This window comes from Kogia breviceps, chromosome 15, assembly GCF_026419965.1.
Source record: "Kogia breviceps isolate mKogBre1 chromosome 15, mKogBre1 haplotype 1, whole genome shotgun sequence".
In the NCBI taxonomy this organism is placed as follows: Eukaryota; Metazoa; Chordata; class Mammalia; order Artiodactyla; family Physeteridae; genus Kogia; species Kogia breviceps.
In genome coordinates, this window is record NC_081324.1 from 53,067,238 (window position 1) to 53,085,347 (window position 18,110).

The following is an 18,110-nucleotide window of genomic DNA, read 5'->3' on the forward strand; positions in this document are numbered from 1 at the left end:
TCTCCAGATACACTGATTTCCTTGCTATTTTTAAAAAAACCCTCCAAGTATCCTCTTTCTGTAGGGCCTTTGCTCTTGTTCGTTTGGCTCCCAGGTGCATGGCTTGCTCCCTCACCTCATTCAGTTATCATGGCTCAAATGTCAAGGCATCAGAGAGGCTTTCTTTGACAGTCCTATTGAAATAACACACTTCCCTTCCCCTAATCACTTTCTTTTTTTTTTTTTTAACATCTTTTTTGGAGTATAATTGCTTTACAATGGTGTGTTAGTTTCTGCTTTATAACAAAGTGAATCAGCTATACATATATCCCCATATCTCCCCCCTCTTGCATCTCCCTCCCATCCTCCCTATCCCACCCCTCTAGGTGGTAACAAAGCACCGAGTTGATCTCCCTGTGCTATGTGGCTGCTTCCCACTCGCTATCTGTTTTACATTTGGTGGTGTATATATGTCCATGCCACTCTCTCACTTTGTCCCAGCTTACCCATCCCCCTCCCCTTGTCCTCAAGTCCATTCTCTACGTCTGTTTTTATTGCTGTCCTGCCCCTAGGTTCTTCAGAACCTTTTTTTTTTCTTTAAGATTCCATGTATATGTGTTAGCATTTGGTATTTGTTTTTCTCTTTCTGACTTAACTTCACTCTGTAAGACAGATTCTAGGTCCATCCACCTCACTACAAATAACTCAATTTTGTTTCTTTTTATGGCTGAGTAATATTCCATTGTATATATATGCCACATCTTCTTTATCCATTCATCTGTTGATGGACACTTAGGTTGCTTCCATGTCCTGGCTGTTGTAAGTAGAGCTTCAATGAACATTGTGGTGCATGTCTCTTTTTGAATTATGGTTTTCTCAGAGTATATGCCCAGTAGTGAGATTGCTGGGTCGTATGGTAGTTCTATTTGTAGTTTTTTAAGGAACCTCCATACTGTTCTCCATAGTGGCTGTATCAATTTACATTCCCACCAACAGTACAAGAGGTTTCCCTTTTCTCCACACCCTCTCCAGCATTTACTGTTTGCAGATTTTTTGATGATGGCCATTCTGACTGGTATGAGGTGATACCTCATTGTAGTTTTGATTTTCATTTCTCTAATGTGTTGAGCATCCTTTCACATGTTTGTTGGCAATCCCCTAATCACTTTCTGCTCCCATATTGCTTTTTCTTCCTTCATAACCCTCTCTTTACTTGAATTTGTTATATTTTGTTTATGGTCCCCATTAGGACTTTTTCTATTTTGTTGACTGCTGTGTATTCCTAGTGTCTAGAATAGTGTTTATTATTTGTTTTTTTTTTTTTTTTTTTTTGTGGTATGTGGGCCTCTAACTGTTGTGGCCTTTCCCGTTGCGGAGCACAGGCTCCGGACGCGCAGGCTCAGCAGCCATGGCTCACGGGCCCAGCCGCTCCGCAGCATGTGGGATCTTCCCGGACCTGGGCACGAACCCATGTCCCCTGCATCAGCAGGCGGATTCTCAACCACTGCGCCACCAGGGAAGCCCTAGAATAGTGTTTAGCATAATAATGAATTCACGAAACATCTCTTGAATGAATGAATAAACTATTCTGGAATTTGTCATTGTTTTGAAGATCATATAATATTTAATTTGGCTTAATATTTTTAAAGAAAAAAACTTCCTTCCCCTTCTCTAAGGAAACAGTAATTACTTTGGAAGGATTTTATAGATCAAACACTGTAATAGCCAGGATTACTTACTGTGTCACTTTTTAAATTACAGGATGCTAACGAATGTTGGATACAAATGATGCGAGTATTGCAACAGAAATTAGAAGCTATGGAGGATGATACTGTTAAAGAGGTAATTGAAATATATTTGTGAATATAGACTTTAATTCTCTATCCCACCCCCACCCTAAAGTCTTAGTTCATCTTAATAGGTAGACATGTACTTGAATACTTCAGATGCTGAATCTCTAGTTGGAACTTGACAGCTTGCATCTGATGCTTGAATTCAATGCATTATTTGCTAAATTTAATCAGTTGAGATTGAGCATCTGTAATTGTTTGGTAATACTTTTTGATCAGTAGAAGGATTTTACAGAAAGGGATTACATTTTAAAAAGCTTAAATGTGTGTTACTAAACTGGATTGTGTGGGAGCCAATGTACATTAATACCCATGTGAAGTAAAGTTGGAATTTTTATTTCATCTTAACTTTTGCAGACAGATTCTTCACCTGCACCAGCAGTGACACCTTCTAAAAAGAAAAGTTTAATTGATCAGTTCTTCGGAGTTGAATTTGAAACTACGTATCCTTATGAGCCAAGATTAGTATGACTGTAATCATAACTTATTAGAAGTGAATTGGTATAAATAGTGTTGTTGCCTGGAGTGGTGGGTGGGATATGAAGGAAAACTCTTCAGAGGTTTTTATGCTTAAAAAAATATGGAAATTAGGAATTTGGAAAAATACACCCTTTGGAGTGCTCTTGAAGTTTAGATAAATGTACTCTTTAAGGACATTCATATTTTTTCCTAAGAACATCTTTAGCAGAATACCTCATTAATTCACCTCATAGAGAATTAATTTTTAATTATGAAATGGGATAAATCAGCTAAATTATATACATGAGATTGATATAATTAATAAAACATGAATTTAGGAGAGTACTATTTTCTACATCATGGGTGGAAACTTAGAAAAAGATTTGTTTATCTATCTTTGGGTTATTAAGACCATTTTAAGACTATAAATACCAACTTATATTTGTTGAGAGTTTATCCTTTTACACACATTCTTTAATCTTTATTGTTGGTAAGTGAATGAGTATTTTAAAATATATTAAAATGAATCTCTATTGGAAGACAAATGTTTTAAATACCAATGAATGATACTATTAATTTTAATAACATTAGGATAACTTATTCAAGATTATGTAACAGGGCTTCCCTGGTGGCGCAGTGGTTGAGAATCCGCCTGCCGATGCAGGGGACACGGGTTCGTGCCCCGGTCTGGGAAGATCCCACATGCCACGGAGTGGCTGGGCCTGTGAGCCATGGCCACTGAGCCTGAGCGTCCGGAGCCTGTGCTCTGCAATGGGAGAGGCCACAACAGTGAGAGGCCTGCATACTGAAAAAAAAAAAAAACACAAAACATTATGTAACAAATTGAATGCCTATTGGCAAATTCCTTATCTTACTTTTCAAAGCATGAAATGTACAGAATCTGAAGAAGAAGAAGTCAGTAAAGGAAAGGAAAGTCAGCTTCAGCTTAGCTGTTTTATCAATCAAGAAGTCAAGTATCTTTTTACAGGACTTAAGTTGGTAAGGACAATTGCAGTTCATCCCCATTGTTTGTAGATTATGTATTTGCAAAGACACCTACTTGCTAAAATGTATTTGTAACCCCAACATCAGTACTCATGGTGCTTTCATGGTCATTTGTAGATATGCACGGGGTGACAAAAATTTTGAGTCGCCTGACTCACACTGTTTCACCTGAGGGCCCCAAAGGTGATGCTCTGCCTTCTAGTTTCAGTGCTCATACTATTAACAAGTACCCATTTTGCAGTAATTTTAATGCCACATTTCTTGCATTTTTGTGCTTTTTGTTGTTGATCTTGCTGTTTATAACGGCCATCAGGCATAATGCTGAAGTGCTGTCTGGTGTTCTAAGTGAAAGAAGGCTGTGATGTGCCTTAAGGAGAAAATAACATTTGTTAGATAATCTTCATTCAGGGATGAGTTATAGTGTACCTGGCTGTGAGTTCAGTGTATGTTAAGGTGTTGTTAAATAGCAGAAACACACATAAAACAAGGTTGTGTATTGGTTGGTTGACAAAAACGTTGTGGCCAGAGGCTCAAAGGAGCCCTCTGAGGGTATTACAATGAGGATATATTAATAATTGTGAGGTATAAACGGGTTGTATTGTGCAAATAAGGGCATGTAGTCATTCTGCCATTGCACTAGTATTAAAGTTGAGGCCCTAGAATTTAAGTGACTTAATTGGTTTGTGGCAGAGCCAGATCTAAAACTTGCTTGTCTTATTATTCAGTTAGTACTGTTTCCCCAGTGCCATACTAAAGAATCCACTCTAATGAGCAGATTGATAAAATAGAACAATTTTGCTTGCCTAACATTTATTTGATATAGTTTGGGGGAATATGTACATCTCTTGAATGATGGGCAGTGAATTGGGGCAGGGATTACATTGAAAACAAGATTATTTGTTGTCAGGGAGCTCCCATGTACAGTTTGGGGTAAGATTGGTTAGGGGAAGTATTGGTAATTGTTTCGTAAGAAACAGATAGATAAATAGTGCTATTCTTCGCCCTGTGATACTGAGGGGAGAGTTGTGGTGAGGCATAATGGCTTTTAAGAGAAGTTCACTTGAAAAGCATATGTAAATATATGCAAATCAATGTGATAAACCATATTAACAAATTGAAGGAGAAAAACGATATGATCACCTCTATAGATGCAGAAAAAGCTTTTGCCAAAATTCAGTACCCATTTATGATATAAACCCTCCAGAAAGTAGGCATAGAGGGAACTTACCTCAACATAATGAAGGCCATATATGAAAAACCTGCAGCCAACATCGTTCTCAGTGGTGAAAAACTGAAACCATTTCCTCTAAGATCCGGAACAAGACAAGATTGTCCACTCTCACCACTGTTATTCAACATAGTTTTGGAAGTTTTCGCCACAGCAATGAGAGAAGAAAAAGAAATAAGAGGAATCCAAATCAGAAAAGAAGAAGTAAAGCTGCCACTGTTTGCAGATGACATGATACTATACATAGTGAATCCTAAAGATGCTACCAGAAAACTGCCAGAACTAATCAATGAATTTGGTAAAGTAGCAAGATACAAGATTAATGCACAGGGCTTCCCTGGTGGCGCAGTGGTTGAGAATCCGCCTGCCGATGCAGGAGACACGGGTTCGTGCCCTGGTCCGGGAAGATCCCACATGCCGCGGAGCGGCTGGGCCCGTGAGCCATGGCCGCTGAGCCTGCGCGTCCGGAGCCTGTGCTCCGCAATGGGAGAGGCCACCGCAGTGAGAGGCCCGCGTACCGCAAAAAAAAAAAAAAAAAAAAAAAAAGACGCTAAATAGCCAAAGGAATCTTCGTAAAGAAAAACAGCTGGAGGAATCAGGTGCCTGGACTTCAGACTATACTACAAAGCTACAGTAATCAAGACAGTATGGTACTGGCACAAAAACAGAAATATATATCAATGGAACAGGATAGAAAGCCCAGAGGTAAATGCATACACATATGGTCACCTTATCTTTGATAAAAGACAAGAATATACAATGGAGAAAAGACAGCCTCTTGAATAAGTGGTGCTGGGAAAACTGGACAGCTCCATGTAAAAGAATGAAATTAGAACACTCCCTAACACCATATGCAACAATAAACTCAAAATGGATTAAAGACCTAAATGTAAGGCCAGACACTATAAAACTCTTAGAGGAAAACATAGGAAGAACACTCTTTGACATAAATCACAGCAAGATACTTTTTGACCCACCTCCTAGAGAAATGGAAATGAAAACAAAAATAAACAAATGGAACCTAATGAAACTTAAAAGCTTTTGCACAGCAACAGGAAACATAAACGAGATGAAAAGACAACCCTCAGAATGGGAGAAAATATTTGCAAACGAATCAACGAAGGATTAGTCTCCAAAATATATAAAGAGCTCATGCAGCTCAATATTAAAGAAACAACCCAATCCAAAAATGACAGAAGACCTAATTAGACATTTCCCCAAAGAAGACATACAGATGACCAAGAGCACATGAAAAGCTGCTCAACATCACTAATTATTAGAGAAATGCAAATCAAAACTATAATGAGGTATCTATCACCTTACACCAGTTAGAATGGGCACCATCAGAATATGTACAAACAACAAATGCTGGAGAGGGTGTGGAGAAAAGGGAACGCTCTTGCACTGTTGGTGGGAATGTAAATGGATACAGCCACTATGGAGAACAGTATGGAGGTTCCTTAAAAAACGAAAAACATACCACCCAGCAATCTCACTACTGGGCATATACCCTGAGAAAACCATAATTCAAAAAGAGACATGTACCACAATGTTCATTGCAGCTCTATTTACAGTGGCCAGGACATGGAAGCAACCTAAGTGTCCATTGACAGATGAATGGATAAAGAAGATGTGGCACAATGGAATATTATTCAGCCATACAAAGAAACGAAATTGAATTATTTGTAGTGAGGTGGATGGACTTAGAATCTGTCATACAGAGTGAAGTAAGTCAGAAAGAGAAAAACAAAACAAATACCGTATGCTAACACATATATATGGAATCTAAGAAAAAAAATGGTTCTGAAGAACCTAGGGGCAGGACAGGAATAAAGATGCACATGTAGAGAATGGACTTGAGGACAAGGGGAAGGGGAATGGTAAGCTGGGACAAAATGAGAGAGTGGCATGGACGTACATACACTACCAAATGTAAAATAGATAGCTAGTGGGAAGCAGTCACACGGCAAAGGGAGATCAGCTCGGTGCTTTGTGAACACCTAGAGGGGAGGCATAGGGAGGATGGAAGGGAGATGCAAGAGGGAGGAGATATGGAGATACATACATATGTATAGCTGATTCACTTTGTTGTAAAGCAGAAACTAACACACCATTGTATACTAACATAAAGATGTTAGGAAAAAAGGGAAAAGTAAAAATACATAAATAAATGAAAATAAAAGCATACAGATACTAGCTTATCTCCCCAAGTCCTATAACAAATTATGATGAAAGTTTCAGGGCATCAGAACGTGATGTAAATGTTACTTGGAGAGTGTGGGATAGAATGTTTCAGCAGGGACTCTCCAGGGTATATTCTTCATAATTTTATAAAATTCCAGGAAAACTAAGTATACCTGGAACTTCTAGATGATCATGGATTGATGATAATAATATGTAGCTTTCCTGATGAGTAACATTGTACCATATATCCTTTCTTTAAAAACATGTATGAATGAGATGTTGTATTTGTTGTCTTGGTAATTTTTTAGATTCCTTATCATCATTTGTTTTATTTTTGAGTAATTTTGCTCCACATTTCTTTACCTCTTTGTTGCCAGATAAACTTGGTTAAATGTTAAAAAGCTACTCCATGGTGCTTTCTTTCATAATTAGTAATTTTAAAAAATCAAATCTGAAACAATTTTTATACAAGTGTAACATGGTTGTTGAACATAGAATATGTACCAAATAGTTCTCCAAGTTTTCTCCATGTACTAACTCATAATTCTAACAACAGCACTGTCAAGTTAAGTGTTGTTAGCACCATTTACAGATGATGCCCAGAGGGATAACTGTCCTGCTCAATGTCACACAGGCTGTAAGGAGTGGAATGGCAGACATGATGGTTATAAGATATAATGGCTAAAGGCTTTCCCATATTTATTAGATTAACAGAGGTTTTCTGTGTTACGACTTTTCTCAAATTTAACATAACTGATTTGTTCTGGAAGGCTTTGCTAAATAAAACGTAAAGAACGAGGGTTATCTACATTCTCTTAATTTTCTTCTAATATGAATATTCTGATGATCCATAAGTAGAGGAATACCACACCACGAAAGGCTTCCTTAGGTTGTATAAAATACAGTATAAACTCTCAAAATGAGCTTTGGGGTCATAATTAAAAGACTTCAAATATTATTTACATTCTGAGGAGTTCATGCCAGTAAAAATTGATGCCTTTTGAGAACTGAACCATATCTAAAAGCCTTCCCACATTGTCTTCATTCGAATCATTTCTCAGGGGTATGAATCTGTTGACGTACTATATGTCGTCTGTTAATTAGTACTGTTGATAATTTTTAAAAGAATTAAAGATATAACTATTGCAGAAGAAAATTCTTTAATGTTTGGACTTCTGTTATGTTCTTTTTTAGCGACTTCAGGAAGAAATCACCAAACAGTCTCCAACATTGCAAAGAAATGCTTTGTACATCAAATCTGTAAGTTTTGGAATCCAATTCCATTTACTAGAAAGGTTTCCAGCTATTTAATGTTACCCAGTCTTTGTTTTTACCAAACTGAGGAATTAAAAACTTTTGTGGTATTGTATGTTACAGAATTTCTTTCCACTTTGTCTCCTCAGTCCAAGATCAGCCGGTTGCCTGCTTACTTGACTATTCAGATGGTTCGATTTTTTTATAAAGAGAAGGAATCTGTGAATGCCAAAGTTCTTAAGGTTAGTAATGAACTTTACTATAATAAATTATTGTAATTCTTTGAAGGTAATTCCTAACTTACAATAGGTTTCTTTATTCTTGTAGGGATAAACTCACTTTAAAATACTATAAATAGGGAAGTTATTAACATTAGACGAGTGGTTCTTAATCAAGAATATGTATTGGAATTATCTATTGTCCTTTTTATTTTAAATCATACACACACCTGCCCCTCAACCGCCACCAAGCATCTGATTAAGTGAGGCCTTAGGTCTTACATTTTTCAAAAGATTCCCAGGTAATTCTGATGGATGCCCTCCATTCCCCAGAAATATTGCCCTAGACCAGATCCTCAATTCCAGAGATACAGGTCCAGTAGGTTTGCAGACGGGAGTGGGGTAAGGGGCAATATAACACACTGTATTCTAGGTGGTTCCTTTCTTCCAGATGAAAGGAGAGTGTTAAATTGCTGGTGCCCAAGGAATACTTAAATTGTAATCGTTTGATGTCAGAGCCAACCTTATGATTTATGTTTTGTTGAACTGTAGCTCTGCTGTGTATCCATAGAGTCTGATCCTTGGGAGAGGTATATATAATTTTAGCATCTTGAGCTTAAATTTATAATACCTTTTCAGATATACTTAGGGTTGTATGAACAGGTTAAATGTAGTTGAAGTGTCTGCTAGTCTAGTATTTCTGAAATGCTTCTTTTATTGTTTAAATTTAAAAAGAATTTATTTGGCTGCGTTGGGCCTTAGTTGCAGCACACGGGATCTTCGTTGCGGCATGCGGGATCTTTCGTTGTGGCGCGTGGGCTCTTTGCAGCATGCGGGCCTCTCTCTAGTTGTGGCACGCGGGCCCTAGAACGTGTGGGCTTAGTAGTTGCAGCACTCGGGCTCTCCAGTTGTGGCGCACGGGCTGCAGAGCGCACAGGCTCAGTAATTGCAGCATGTGGACTCTCTAGTTGTGGTGCGTGGGACTCCAGAGCACACGGGCTCAGTAGTTGCGGCACATGCGCTCTCCAGTTGTGCGTGGGCTCTAGAGCACGCAGGCTTAGTTGCTCCACAGCATATGGGATCTTAGTTCCCTGACCAGGGATCAAACCCGTGTCCCCTGTATTGGGAGGTGGATTCTTAACCACTGGACCACCAGGGAAGTCCCTGTTGTTTAAATTTTTGGTAACTCCTCTGCGGTCAGTTTCATGGGTTAAAATGTTTAATGGAAAAGTTAAAAATTTTTTTATCTTAAAGTTAGGACCAGATTGAAAATAAACACTGATATTTTCAAATGCACAGATTTTCACGTGATTTTTACAGTTATTTTCAACTTTATTTGAATATGAAAGCAGTACTTTAAAAAGTGTGATAAATATTTTAAATAACTACCTTTATAAGTCTGCTTACACTTTTTCTTTTTGGTTTGTATATAGGATGTTAAATTTCCTCTTATGTTGGATGTGTACGAACTATGTACACCAGAACTTCAAGAGAAAATGATTTCTTTTCGATCAAAATTCAAGGATCTGGAAGATAAAAAAGTAAATCAGCAGCCAAAGACAGTAGGTTCTTATTGGTCGTTTTCTAATCTTAATATGTTTATCTTTAATCCATGTCCAGTATTCATTTTATATTGTTAACCTATTAGTAAAAATGGATGAACCTGTGTTTAGCATATATACAAATCTTGCAGGTATTGGTGCAAGCCCTTAAAGTTTTAGGTGTGTTTTAGCATAAGAAAAAGAACTCTAGCTATGCTAAATGGGTCCTTTATGGTAGAATAAACTTAATATTTTCTTTTCCCATAAAAATCTGCAGCTTATATTCCTTTTATATCAATATTTATTTCCTCAAAGCACTTCACATAAAATCTTGCCTTGTAAAATTCAGAGTATTTTATTATTTTCCTTGTAAAGCATCTCCATTTTTTAAAATGGAGTTGGTGTTATCAAATATTGCTTCATTATGCCCACTGTGACAATTTAAGTCATATCTTTTAACAAGCACCTATAACTGTTAAAATTATAACCTTAGCAACTTTATATTTAATAAATTGTATATTTTAATTCATAGAAGGGACAGCTGAATTATATGTTGGATTGTTTTCTTCAAAAGGAAAAAGATATATCCTGGTAATTAGGAATATTTCCAGTGTGATATTGTATACCAAATTTTAAAATTAAATTCTTCTGAAGGTTACTGTATGTGTTAAAAGCAATTTTTAAAAAATTAAGCCTTGAGATAATTGTAGAATCACATGCAGTTATAAGAAATAATAGAGTTCCTGAGTACCTTTTACCCAGTTGCTCCTAGTGGTAACATCTTGCAAAGCTGTAATACAATATCACAACCAGGATACTGACTTTGATGTAGTCTAGATGCAGTACATTTCCCTTACCACAACGATCCCTCATGCTGCCCCTTTGTAGCCAAATCCACTTCCCTTTCCCTCTACCCCCTTATTTATTTATTTTTGGCTGTGTTGGGTCTTTGTTGCTGGTGCAGGCTTTCTCTGGTCACGCGTGGTGACTGGGGGCTGCTCTTTGTGTGGTGTGCAGGCTTCTCATTGTGGTGGCTTTTCTTGTTGTGGAGCACGGGCTCTAGGCATGCAGGCTTCAGCAGTTGTGGCTCACAGGCTCAGTAGTTGTGGGATGTGGGCTTCAGTAGTTGTGGCTCGTGGGTTCCAGCGTGCAGGCTCTAGTTGCTCTGCGGCATGTGAGATCTTCCCAGACCAGGGCTCGAATCCATGTCCCCTGCATTGGCAGGCAGATTCTTAACCACTGTGCCACCAGGAAAGTCCATTTCTTGTACTTTGGTTAAATTTATTTGTAACTATTTTATTCTTTTTGATGTTTTTGTAAATGGCATAGTTTTTTAAATTTCATTTTTGCATTCATTGCAGTTGATTTTTGTATATTGATCTTATATCCTCTACTCTCCTGAATTGGTTTATTAGCTGTTTTTTTCTCTTATTTTTTTTGAAAGAGATTGTGTAGAATTGGTGTTCTCTTTTAAACGTTTGGTGGAATTGTCTTGGTCAGACAGTCTTGGCCTGCAGAGTTCTTTTTCAGGAGTTTTTAAATTAAAAATTCAACTTTATAGTTATGGGCTATTCAAATTTATTTCATATTGGGTATATGTTTTGGTAGTTTGTGGTTTCATGGAATTGATCCATTTCATCTAGCTTGTCAATTTTATGTGTGCGGAGTTGTTCCTAGGATGATGATTATTCTGATGTTTGCAGAGTGTATAACGATATCTGTCCCGTTTCATTCCTGATATTGTAAATTTGCATCTTTTTTTTTTCTCTTTGTCAGTCTTGTTAGAGGATTGTCAATTTTATTGCTCTTTTCAGAGAACTAGTATTTTGTTTCATTGATTTTTCTCTATTTTTCTGCATCTCGTTTTACTGATTTTTACTCTTATTATGTCCTGTTTTCTGCTTGCTTTGGGTTTATTTTCCTCCTCTTTTTCTAGGTCCTTATGGTGTGGGAACTTAAATCTTTTATTTCAGACTTCCTGTTTTCTGATGTGTGCATTTAGTGTTGTAAATATCCTCTTAGCAGTGCTTTCAGATTGTGTCCTACAAATTGTTATATTGCATTTCCATTATGTTTCTCGTATTTTTTTTAAAAATTGAGACCTCTCTTTGACCTTGGATCATTTAGAAGAGTCTTGTTTAATTTACAAGTGTTTGGAAAATTTCCTGTTATCTTTTTGTTACTGATTCTAGTTTGAGTCGATTGTGGTGAGAAAACACACTCTGTGATTTAAATTCCTTTAAATTTGTTGAGGTTCGCATTATGGCTCAGGATGTGATCTATCTTGGTGAATGTTCTGTGGGTACTTGAAAAGAATGTGTATTTTACTGTTGTTGAGTGGAGTATTATGTGATGTTGATTAGATCCAGTTGGTTGATGGTGTTGTTGCTTTTTCCTGTAACCTTGCTGTTTTTCTGTCTAGTTGTTCTGTCAGTTGTTGAAAGAGGAGTGGTAAAGTCTTCAACTAAAATTGTGGATTTTTATGTTTCTCCATTCATTCAGTTCTATTAGCTTTTTGCTTTTCATGTTTTGTTACTGTTATTTGGTGCATACACATTTAGGATTGCTCTGTCTTCTTGGCGGAGTGATTCTTTGATTATTGTGCAGTATCCCTCTCGGTTTATGGTCATTTTCTTTGTTCTGTAGTCTACTTTATCTGATATTAATATTGCCACTGCTGCTTTCTTTTTGTTAACGTTTGCGTGATACATCTTTTTCCATTCTTTTACTTTAAATTTGCCCGTGATATATTTGAAGGTAGTTTCTTATAGACAGCATATAGTTGGGTCATGTTTTTTAATCATATGTTAACCTCTGTCTTTTTATTGGTACATTTAGACCATTTACATTTCATGTAATTCTTAATATGTTAGTGTTTAAATCTATTTTATATTTTGCTGTTTGTTCTGATTTTTGTTTCTGTTTTTCCTTCTTGTAGGTTACATGAACATTTTTTAGAATTCTAGTTTATGTATAATTTTTTTTGGGAGAATTTGATTTTTAAAAAATTTATCTATTTTATTTTATTTTTGGCTGCATTGGGTCTTTGTTGCTGCACACAGGCTCCCCCTAGTTGCAGCAAGCAGGGGTCACTCCTTGCTGTGGTGTGTGGGCTGCTCACTGCAGTGGCCTCTCTTGTGGAGTGTGGGCTGTATGGCTTGCGCGCTTCAGTAGTTGTGGTGCATGGGCTCAGCAGTTGTGGCTTGCGGGCTCAAGAGCATAGGCTCAGTAGTTGTGGCACATGGGCCTAGTTGCTCTGCATCATGTGGGATCTTTGTGGACCAGGGCTCAAAACCATGTCCCCTGCATTGGCAGGCGGATTCTCAACCACTGCACCACCAGAGAAGCCCATGTGTAATGTTTTTTCATGTGTTTCCTTGTACAGCCTTTTTTGGGTTGCTCTAGGTGTTAAAAATTAGAAATGGTTGACCTAATTGCCTTTCTTTGTTATAAGATCCTTTGGCTTCTTGTCACTTTAGCTGTCTTTTAAACTGCTTGCATTGTCTTCATTATCATTATAGCCTTCAAGAACTTTGTGTCCATATGCCTAAATAAGTTTTTTTTTTTTAAATTTTTATTTTATTTATTTATTTTTGGCTGTGTTGGGTCTTTGTTGCTGCACGCGGGCTTTCTCTCGTTGTGGCAAGTGGGGGCTGCTCTTCGTTGCAGTGCATTGGCTTCTCATTGCAGTGGCTTCTCTTGTTGCGGAGCATGGGCTCTAGGCACGTGGGCTTCAGTAGTTGTGGCTCGCAGACTCTAAAGCACAGGCTTAGTAGTTGTGGCTCACGGGCTTAGTTGCTCCGCGGCATGTGGGATCTTCCTGGACCAGGGCTCAAACCCGTGTCCCCTGCATCGGCAGGCAGATTGTTAACCACTGCGTGACCAGGGAAGCCCCTTAGTTTTTTTATATTACATACACACTGAAATGGGTTGAGGCAAGGGAGTTCCCACTGAAGATCCTTGTCTAAAGTTGTAAATCATGCCTCTTTTAATTTAGGTAAATATTTGCTGAATTAAATTTTTCAGTTCATTTGGGCTGAAGTGGCAGGTGGCCGTGGCTTAGTAGATATAATATTAATTGCAGTAATTTGACTTCTGTTTTTTTGAGGCAGGTTTTCTTTTGTTTTGTCTTCACCTATATGGTTTGATAGTGTTCTGGAAAAGTTGCAGAATTGGGTTTTCTTTTTCTACTGTAGAGCAGTGTTTATCTGTACTCTGTATTCACTGGTGTGCTCTAGGTTTAGTGGTTTGAAATTGGTTCTGTAATCAGGATCTCCTACTATACATATGAGACTGTATGTTTTTAAAGAGTAGGACTTTTGGGTTTACAGTTTTATGTTAACTGTAGCTGTATCATTTGAGCAATTTGTAAGGCAGGTCATATTTTTTCTTTGTCTTGCCTTGGTGGTTTGCATTATAGACAGTAAATATTTGTGGAGATGGATACTCATTGAGAATATAAATTTTATTTCCAATATCATGAAATTAAAATTTTTTTCCCCTCAGAGTGACAAAAAGAGTAGTCCCCCAAAAGAAGTTAAGTATGAACCCTTTTCTTTTGCTGATGGTAAGTGAAATCTTCATTGTTTTTTTTTTTTACTGTGTGTAGGGTTTTTTTTTTTTAAGGTAAAATTACTGTCTTTCCACATATCTGTTTTCTTCAGATACTGTGCTTTTAAAAAAAGTTGTTTCTTATAATTTACCTTAGTATGACATAGTAAAAAAAAAATCACTTTTTAGTGAATATGTTTTATGAATGATAGCATATTCTTAAAACATCTTTCATGAACCTTTAATTGGACAGTAGTATCTTATTGGATTTTAACAATAAAGTAGTACTTCTCTAGGCGAAACTTGAGTTGTTCTTGCTTACTTAGCTTGAGAAAGCACATGTCTGTTCATTTCTAATATTATTGGGTTTACATCTTTCTTTAGACATTGGCTCCAATAATTGTGGATACTATGACTTACAAGCAGTGCTAACACATCAGGGAAGATCTAGCTCTTCAGGTCATTATGTATCCTGGGTGAAAAGGAAACAAGGTAAAGATTCTGTTTTTTTAAATTGTTCCATACTATTTTGATAGGTTGTTTAGATTTTTAGCACATTTGTTCTCAAACTTTTTGATCTCAGAACTCCTTTTGCATTCTTATTGAGGATCCCAAAGAGCTTCTGTTTATGAGGATTATCTCTCTTAATATTTACTATAATAGAAGTTAAAACTGAGAAGTTAATTCTTTTAAAACCGACAGTAATGAAGTCATTACATATTAACATAAATAACAATTTCAAAATAAAAATTACAATCTTTTCCAAAACAAAAAAAGGCAAAAAATGATATTGACTTACATTTTTCTAAGTCTGTTTTGTTAGGTTTAATAGGAGACAGCTGGATTCTCCTGTTTCTGCCTTCAGTCTGCTGCTTTATCACACATTGTGAAACCTCTGGAGAATTCCAAAGCACACTTCACAAAATGAGGGGGGAAAAGGGAAATAATGCTTTAGGAGTGTTATGAAAATTGTTGTAACCTTCATGTAACCCCTGAAAAGATCTTGAACCTGAGTAGTCCCTGGACCACACTTTGAGAACTGTTGGTATGGCAGATGGAATACTACTGTACATAAAATTACTCAGTACCTTTTTTGCAATGGAACTCTGAGAAAATCATATGAGATTAATTTCATTCTTCTCTTTTGCACTTTAGATGAATGGATTAAGTTTGACGATGATAAGGTCAGCATCGTGACACCAGAGGATATCTTGAGGCTTTCTGGTGGTGGAGACTGGCATATAGCTTATGTTCTACTCTATGGGCCTCGCAGAATTGAAATAATGGAAGAGGAAAGTGAACAGTAATCTTCATTTTAGATATTTATGCTTAGGTGTGAAATAAATGTTGTTTGTTGATCATTTCTATAACCCAGAGCTTTAAAGGAAGATTTTTAGGTGGTTTTACATGTTTCCCCTCATGTGGAATAAAAGAGGGCAGAAGCAGACCACTCTGTTACTGACCTAAAAAATAACAGAAAAGAGAAAATTGCCTTTGGACTGTGCTGCCCTATATAAAGGTGACAGGAAGACATTTTTAAAAAGCTTATTTCTTGGATTTTTAAAAATTATGAGTTGAAATGCCTTTCAACCATTACCTTCTGTGATAATTTTTCTTCCTGTCTTTTTCAGCCCAAGATTCAGCAATCAGATGTTTATTGCACACCTATTACTCTTCTTTGTTGTTTTTGCATGGTTCAAACCACCAGTGATTCAGTAGCTGCCCATCCTTTGCATTATCTAACAAAAATTTTGCCAGGACGGTGGAAAGGAAGTTAAGTGTTGATCTCATTGTGTAACTCAGTGCTGCTGTCCCCATCCCATGGAAACATGGGTACAATCAAGTATTTGTCCAGCCTGACTGTTGCTGGCTTTTCATGACTTTAAAATAAATTGTGATCAATAATAGTACATTTGATTATACATTTATTACTGTGTCTCTGATGTACTACGTTTGTACATTTAACTTTGCAATGGTTTTGTAGTAATCAACCTTAAAAATAATGTTGACAAGCTCTGGTTGCTTATTTTTAGACAATTAGGATATTTAATTTAAAAAAAAAAAAAACAAAGAGGGACTAACAGCGTTTGACCTCAAGTCTTTTTGTCTGTTGAGTGTTGGAGCTTGGCTGAAGTTCAGATATGTTTACTACTATTACAGTTTCTGCAGATGGTTAGTTTAACTATGCTCTTAAGCATCCATTTAAAAATACTGTCTTCTTCACCTGCTAGCATAATATTGTTTAAAAAGGAATAGAGTTGTAAAAGTCATGGAGTTCTTTGGATGCTGAATGCAACCATGTTATCAGATCTGTTCCTTGGCTCAATTGGGTGTTTATTTCTACTCCCCTGTCAACTCCCAAATTCTTAATGTCTGTCAAAATTTAATACCAATGATTTTTAAAGTGATGGTAGAAATACCAGAGTATGAGATACTTCAATATATGGTATGTTTCTTCCATTTTAATACACTCTAGTCAATTCATTTTTGTTTTAGGAGCCTTGCTTGGTTGTGAAAGGATAGAATATCAGCTGACTTATCTGATTTCCTTTGAGTTAGATATTTATAATAAAGTTTGGGGGATTATCGTGAAATCTCATCTTTGCTTATGCTGTTTTAATGCTCTGCAGAGCATAGTAGTGATAACTATTAGATTCTTAGAGAATAATGGCCATTTCCTCTCAAGTTTGAACAATGTAATATAATCTAAGAACACTAGGGGATAAAATAAGCATTTCAGGAAAATTTATTTGTAAATAGCTTCTTCAGCTAAGCTTTAATAATTGGCAATCAGTACTGCTTTTGCCTTGGAGGGGGTGTAGAATAGAATAGGGAGGATGAGACCATAAGAATTGTAATGATTCTTCTATATATTGGTGTGATGCTTGTAAATTTGTGAAGTTTTTTTATTCACTATCTTATTTTGTTCTGAACAATTTTGAGGACACCAATTTAGGAATTAGAATTCAGATTTTACGATTTTGGAGGATGCTGTAGCTACTAGATCAGGTAGGCTTAGAACGAAGTATAGAAGCCTCGTATGGAATTAGCATTTTAAATTATAATTCCTTAATTGTCATTATAAAACACTTCGTTTTATTTGATCCAGGAAAGCATTATAAAGTATAAGAAATTGGACTTATACTAGTGTTGTTTTAAACTATTAATTTAAGGCTATTTTAGAATTCAGCCTTTCATGTAAGATCTTTGAAAAGAGAATAAGAAAGAAAATGTCTTGATTGATTCCTGAGAGTGCCTTATGTGCTGTGCCCCTCGCACTGAGGCCCTTTTGATATTAGGGCTGTGCTGGATCACTGTTGGACTAGCAAGTGAGGTGAAGCCCCAGCAAGAATATTTTTAGTGACAGGCACTTAGCCCTCCTTCCAGATTCAAAACAACGACCGTAGCACCCTAAAGGGTAACTTACATGGGAATGGAAACTGTCTCCAGCCATGACTACACAGTGCTTCGCCGTTTGTAGGATGCTTTCACATACATCTCATTTGAACTTCACAACAATCCCTGAGGTATGTATCCCTATTTTAATGACTTGAGAGCTTAAAATAAGTTCTGTAAGGCTAAAATAACTACGTTTTAGACTTCACCCCATTTCTTTTAAAGTTGGGGGTTGGAGAATATTTTCTGCCATGGGCCAGGTATTTTAAAAAATATGTTTTAAGCTTTGCAGGCCATAAGTCTTTGTTGCAACTATGTAACTTTGCTGTTGTAGCATGAAAGGAGCCATAGACAGTACTTAAAGAATCAGCATGGCTGTGTACCATTAAAATTTTACTTATAAAAAGAGGTGACAAATGGACCATTTGTTTGCTGATCCTCTGAT

The 18,110-nt window shown here is 36.8% G+C and overlaps 1 protein-coding gene across 2 annotated transcripts in view; it reads left to right on the top strand.

The window, feature by feature from the left end:
• Positions 1-16,179, top strand: part of USP14 (ubiquitin specific peptidase 14) — a 46,565-nt gene extending 30,386 nt beyond the window's left edge. For both annotated transcript variants that reach the window (XM_059039973.2, XM_067014950.1), the window contains 9 exons: positions 1,741-1,821; positions 2,187-2,272; positions 3,173-3,287; positions 7,900-7,965; positions 8,109-8,201; positions 9,611-9,739; positions 14,225-14,285; positions 14,654-14,761; positions 15,425-16,179. In XM_059039973.2, coding sequence (XP_058895956.1) covers positions 1,741-1,821; positions 2,187-2,272; positions 3,173-3,287; positions 7,900-7,965; positions 8,109-8,201; positions 9,611-9,739; positions 14,225-14,285; positions 14,654-14,761; positions 15,425-15,576 — 891 coding nt within the window. In that variant the 3' untranslated portion in view covers positions 15,577-16,179. The remainder of the gene's footprint in view (positions 1-1,740; positions 1,822-2,186; positions 2,273-3,172; positions 3,288-7,899; positions 7,966-8,108; positions 8,202-9,610; positions 9,740-14,224; positions 14,286-14,653; positions 14,762-15,424) is intronic.
• The last annotated feature ends 1,931 nt before the right edge of the window (positions 16,180-18,110 follow it).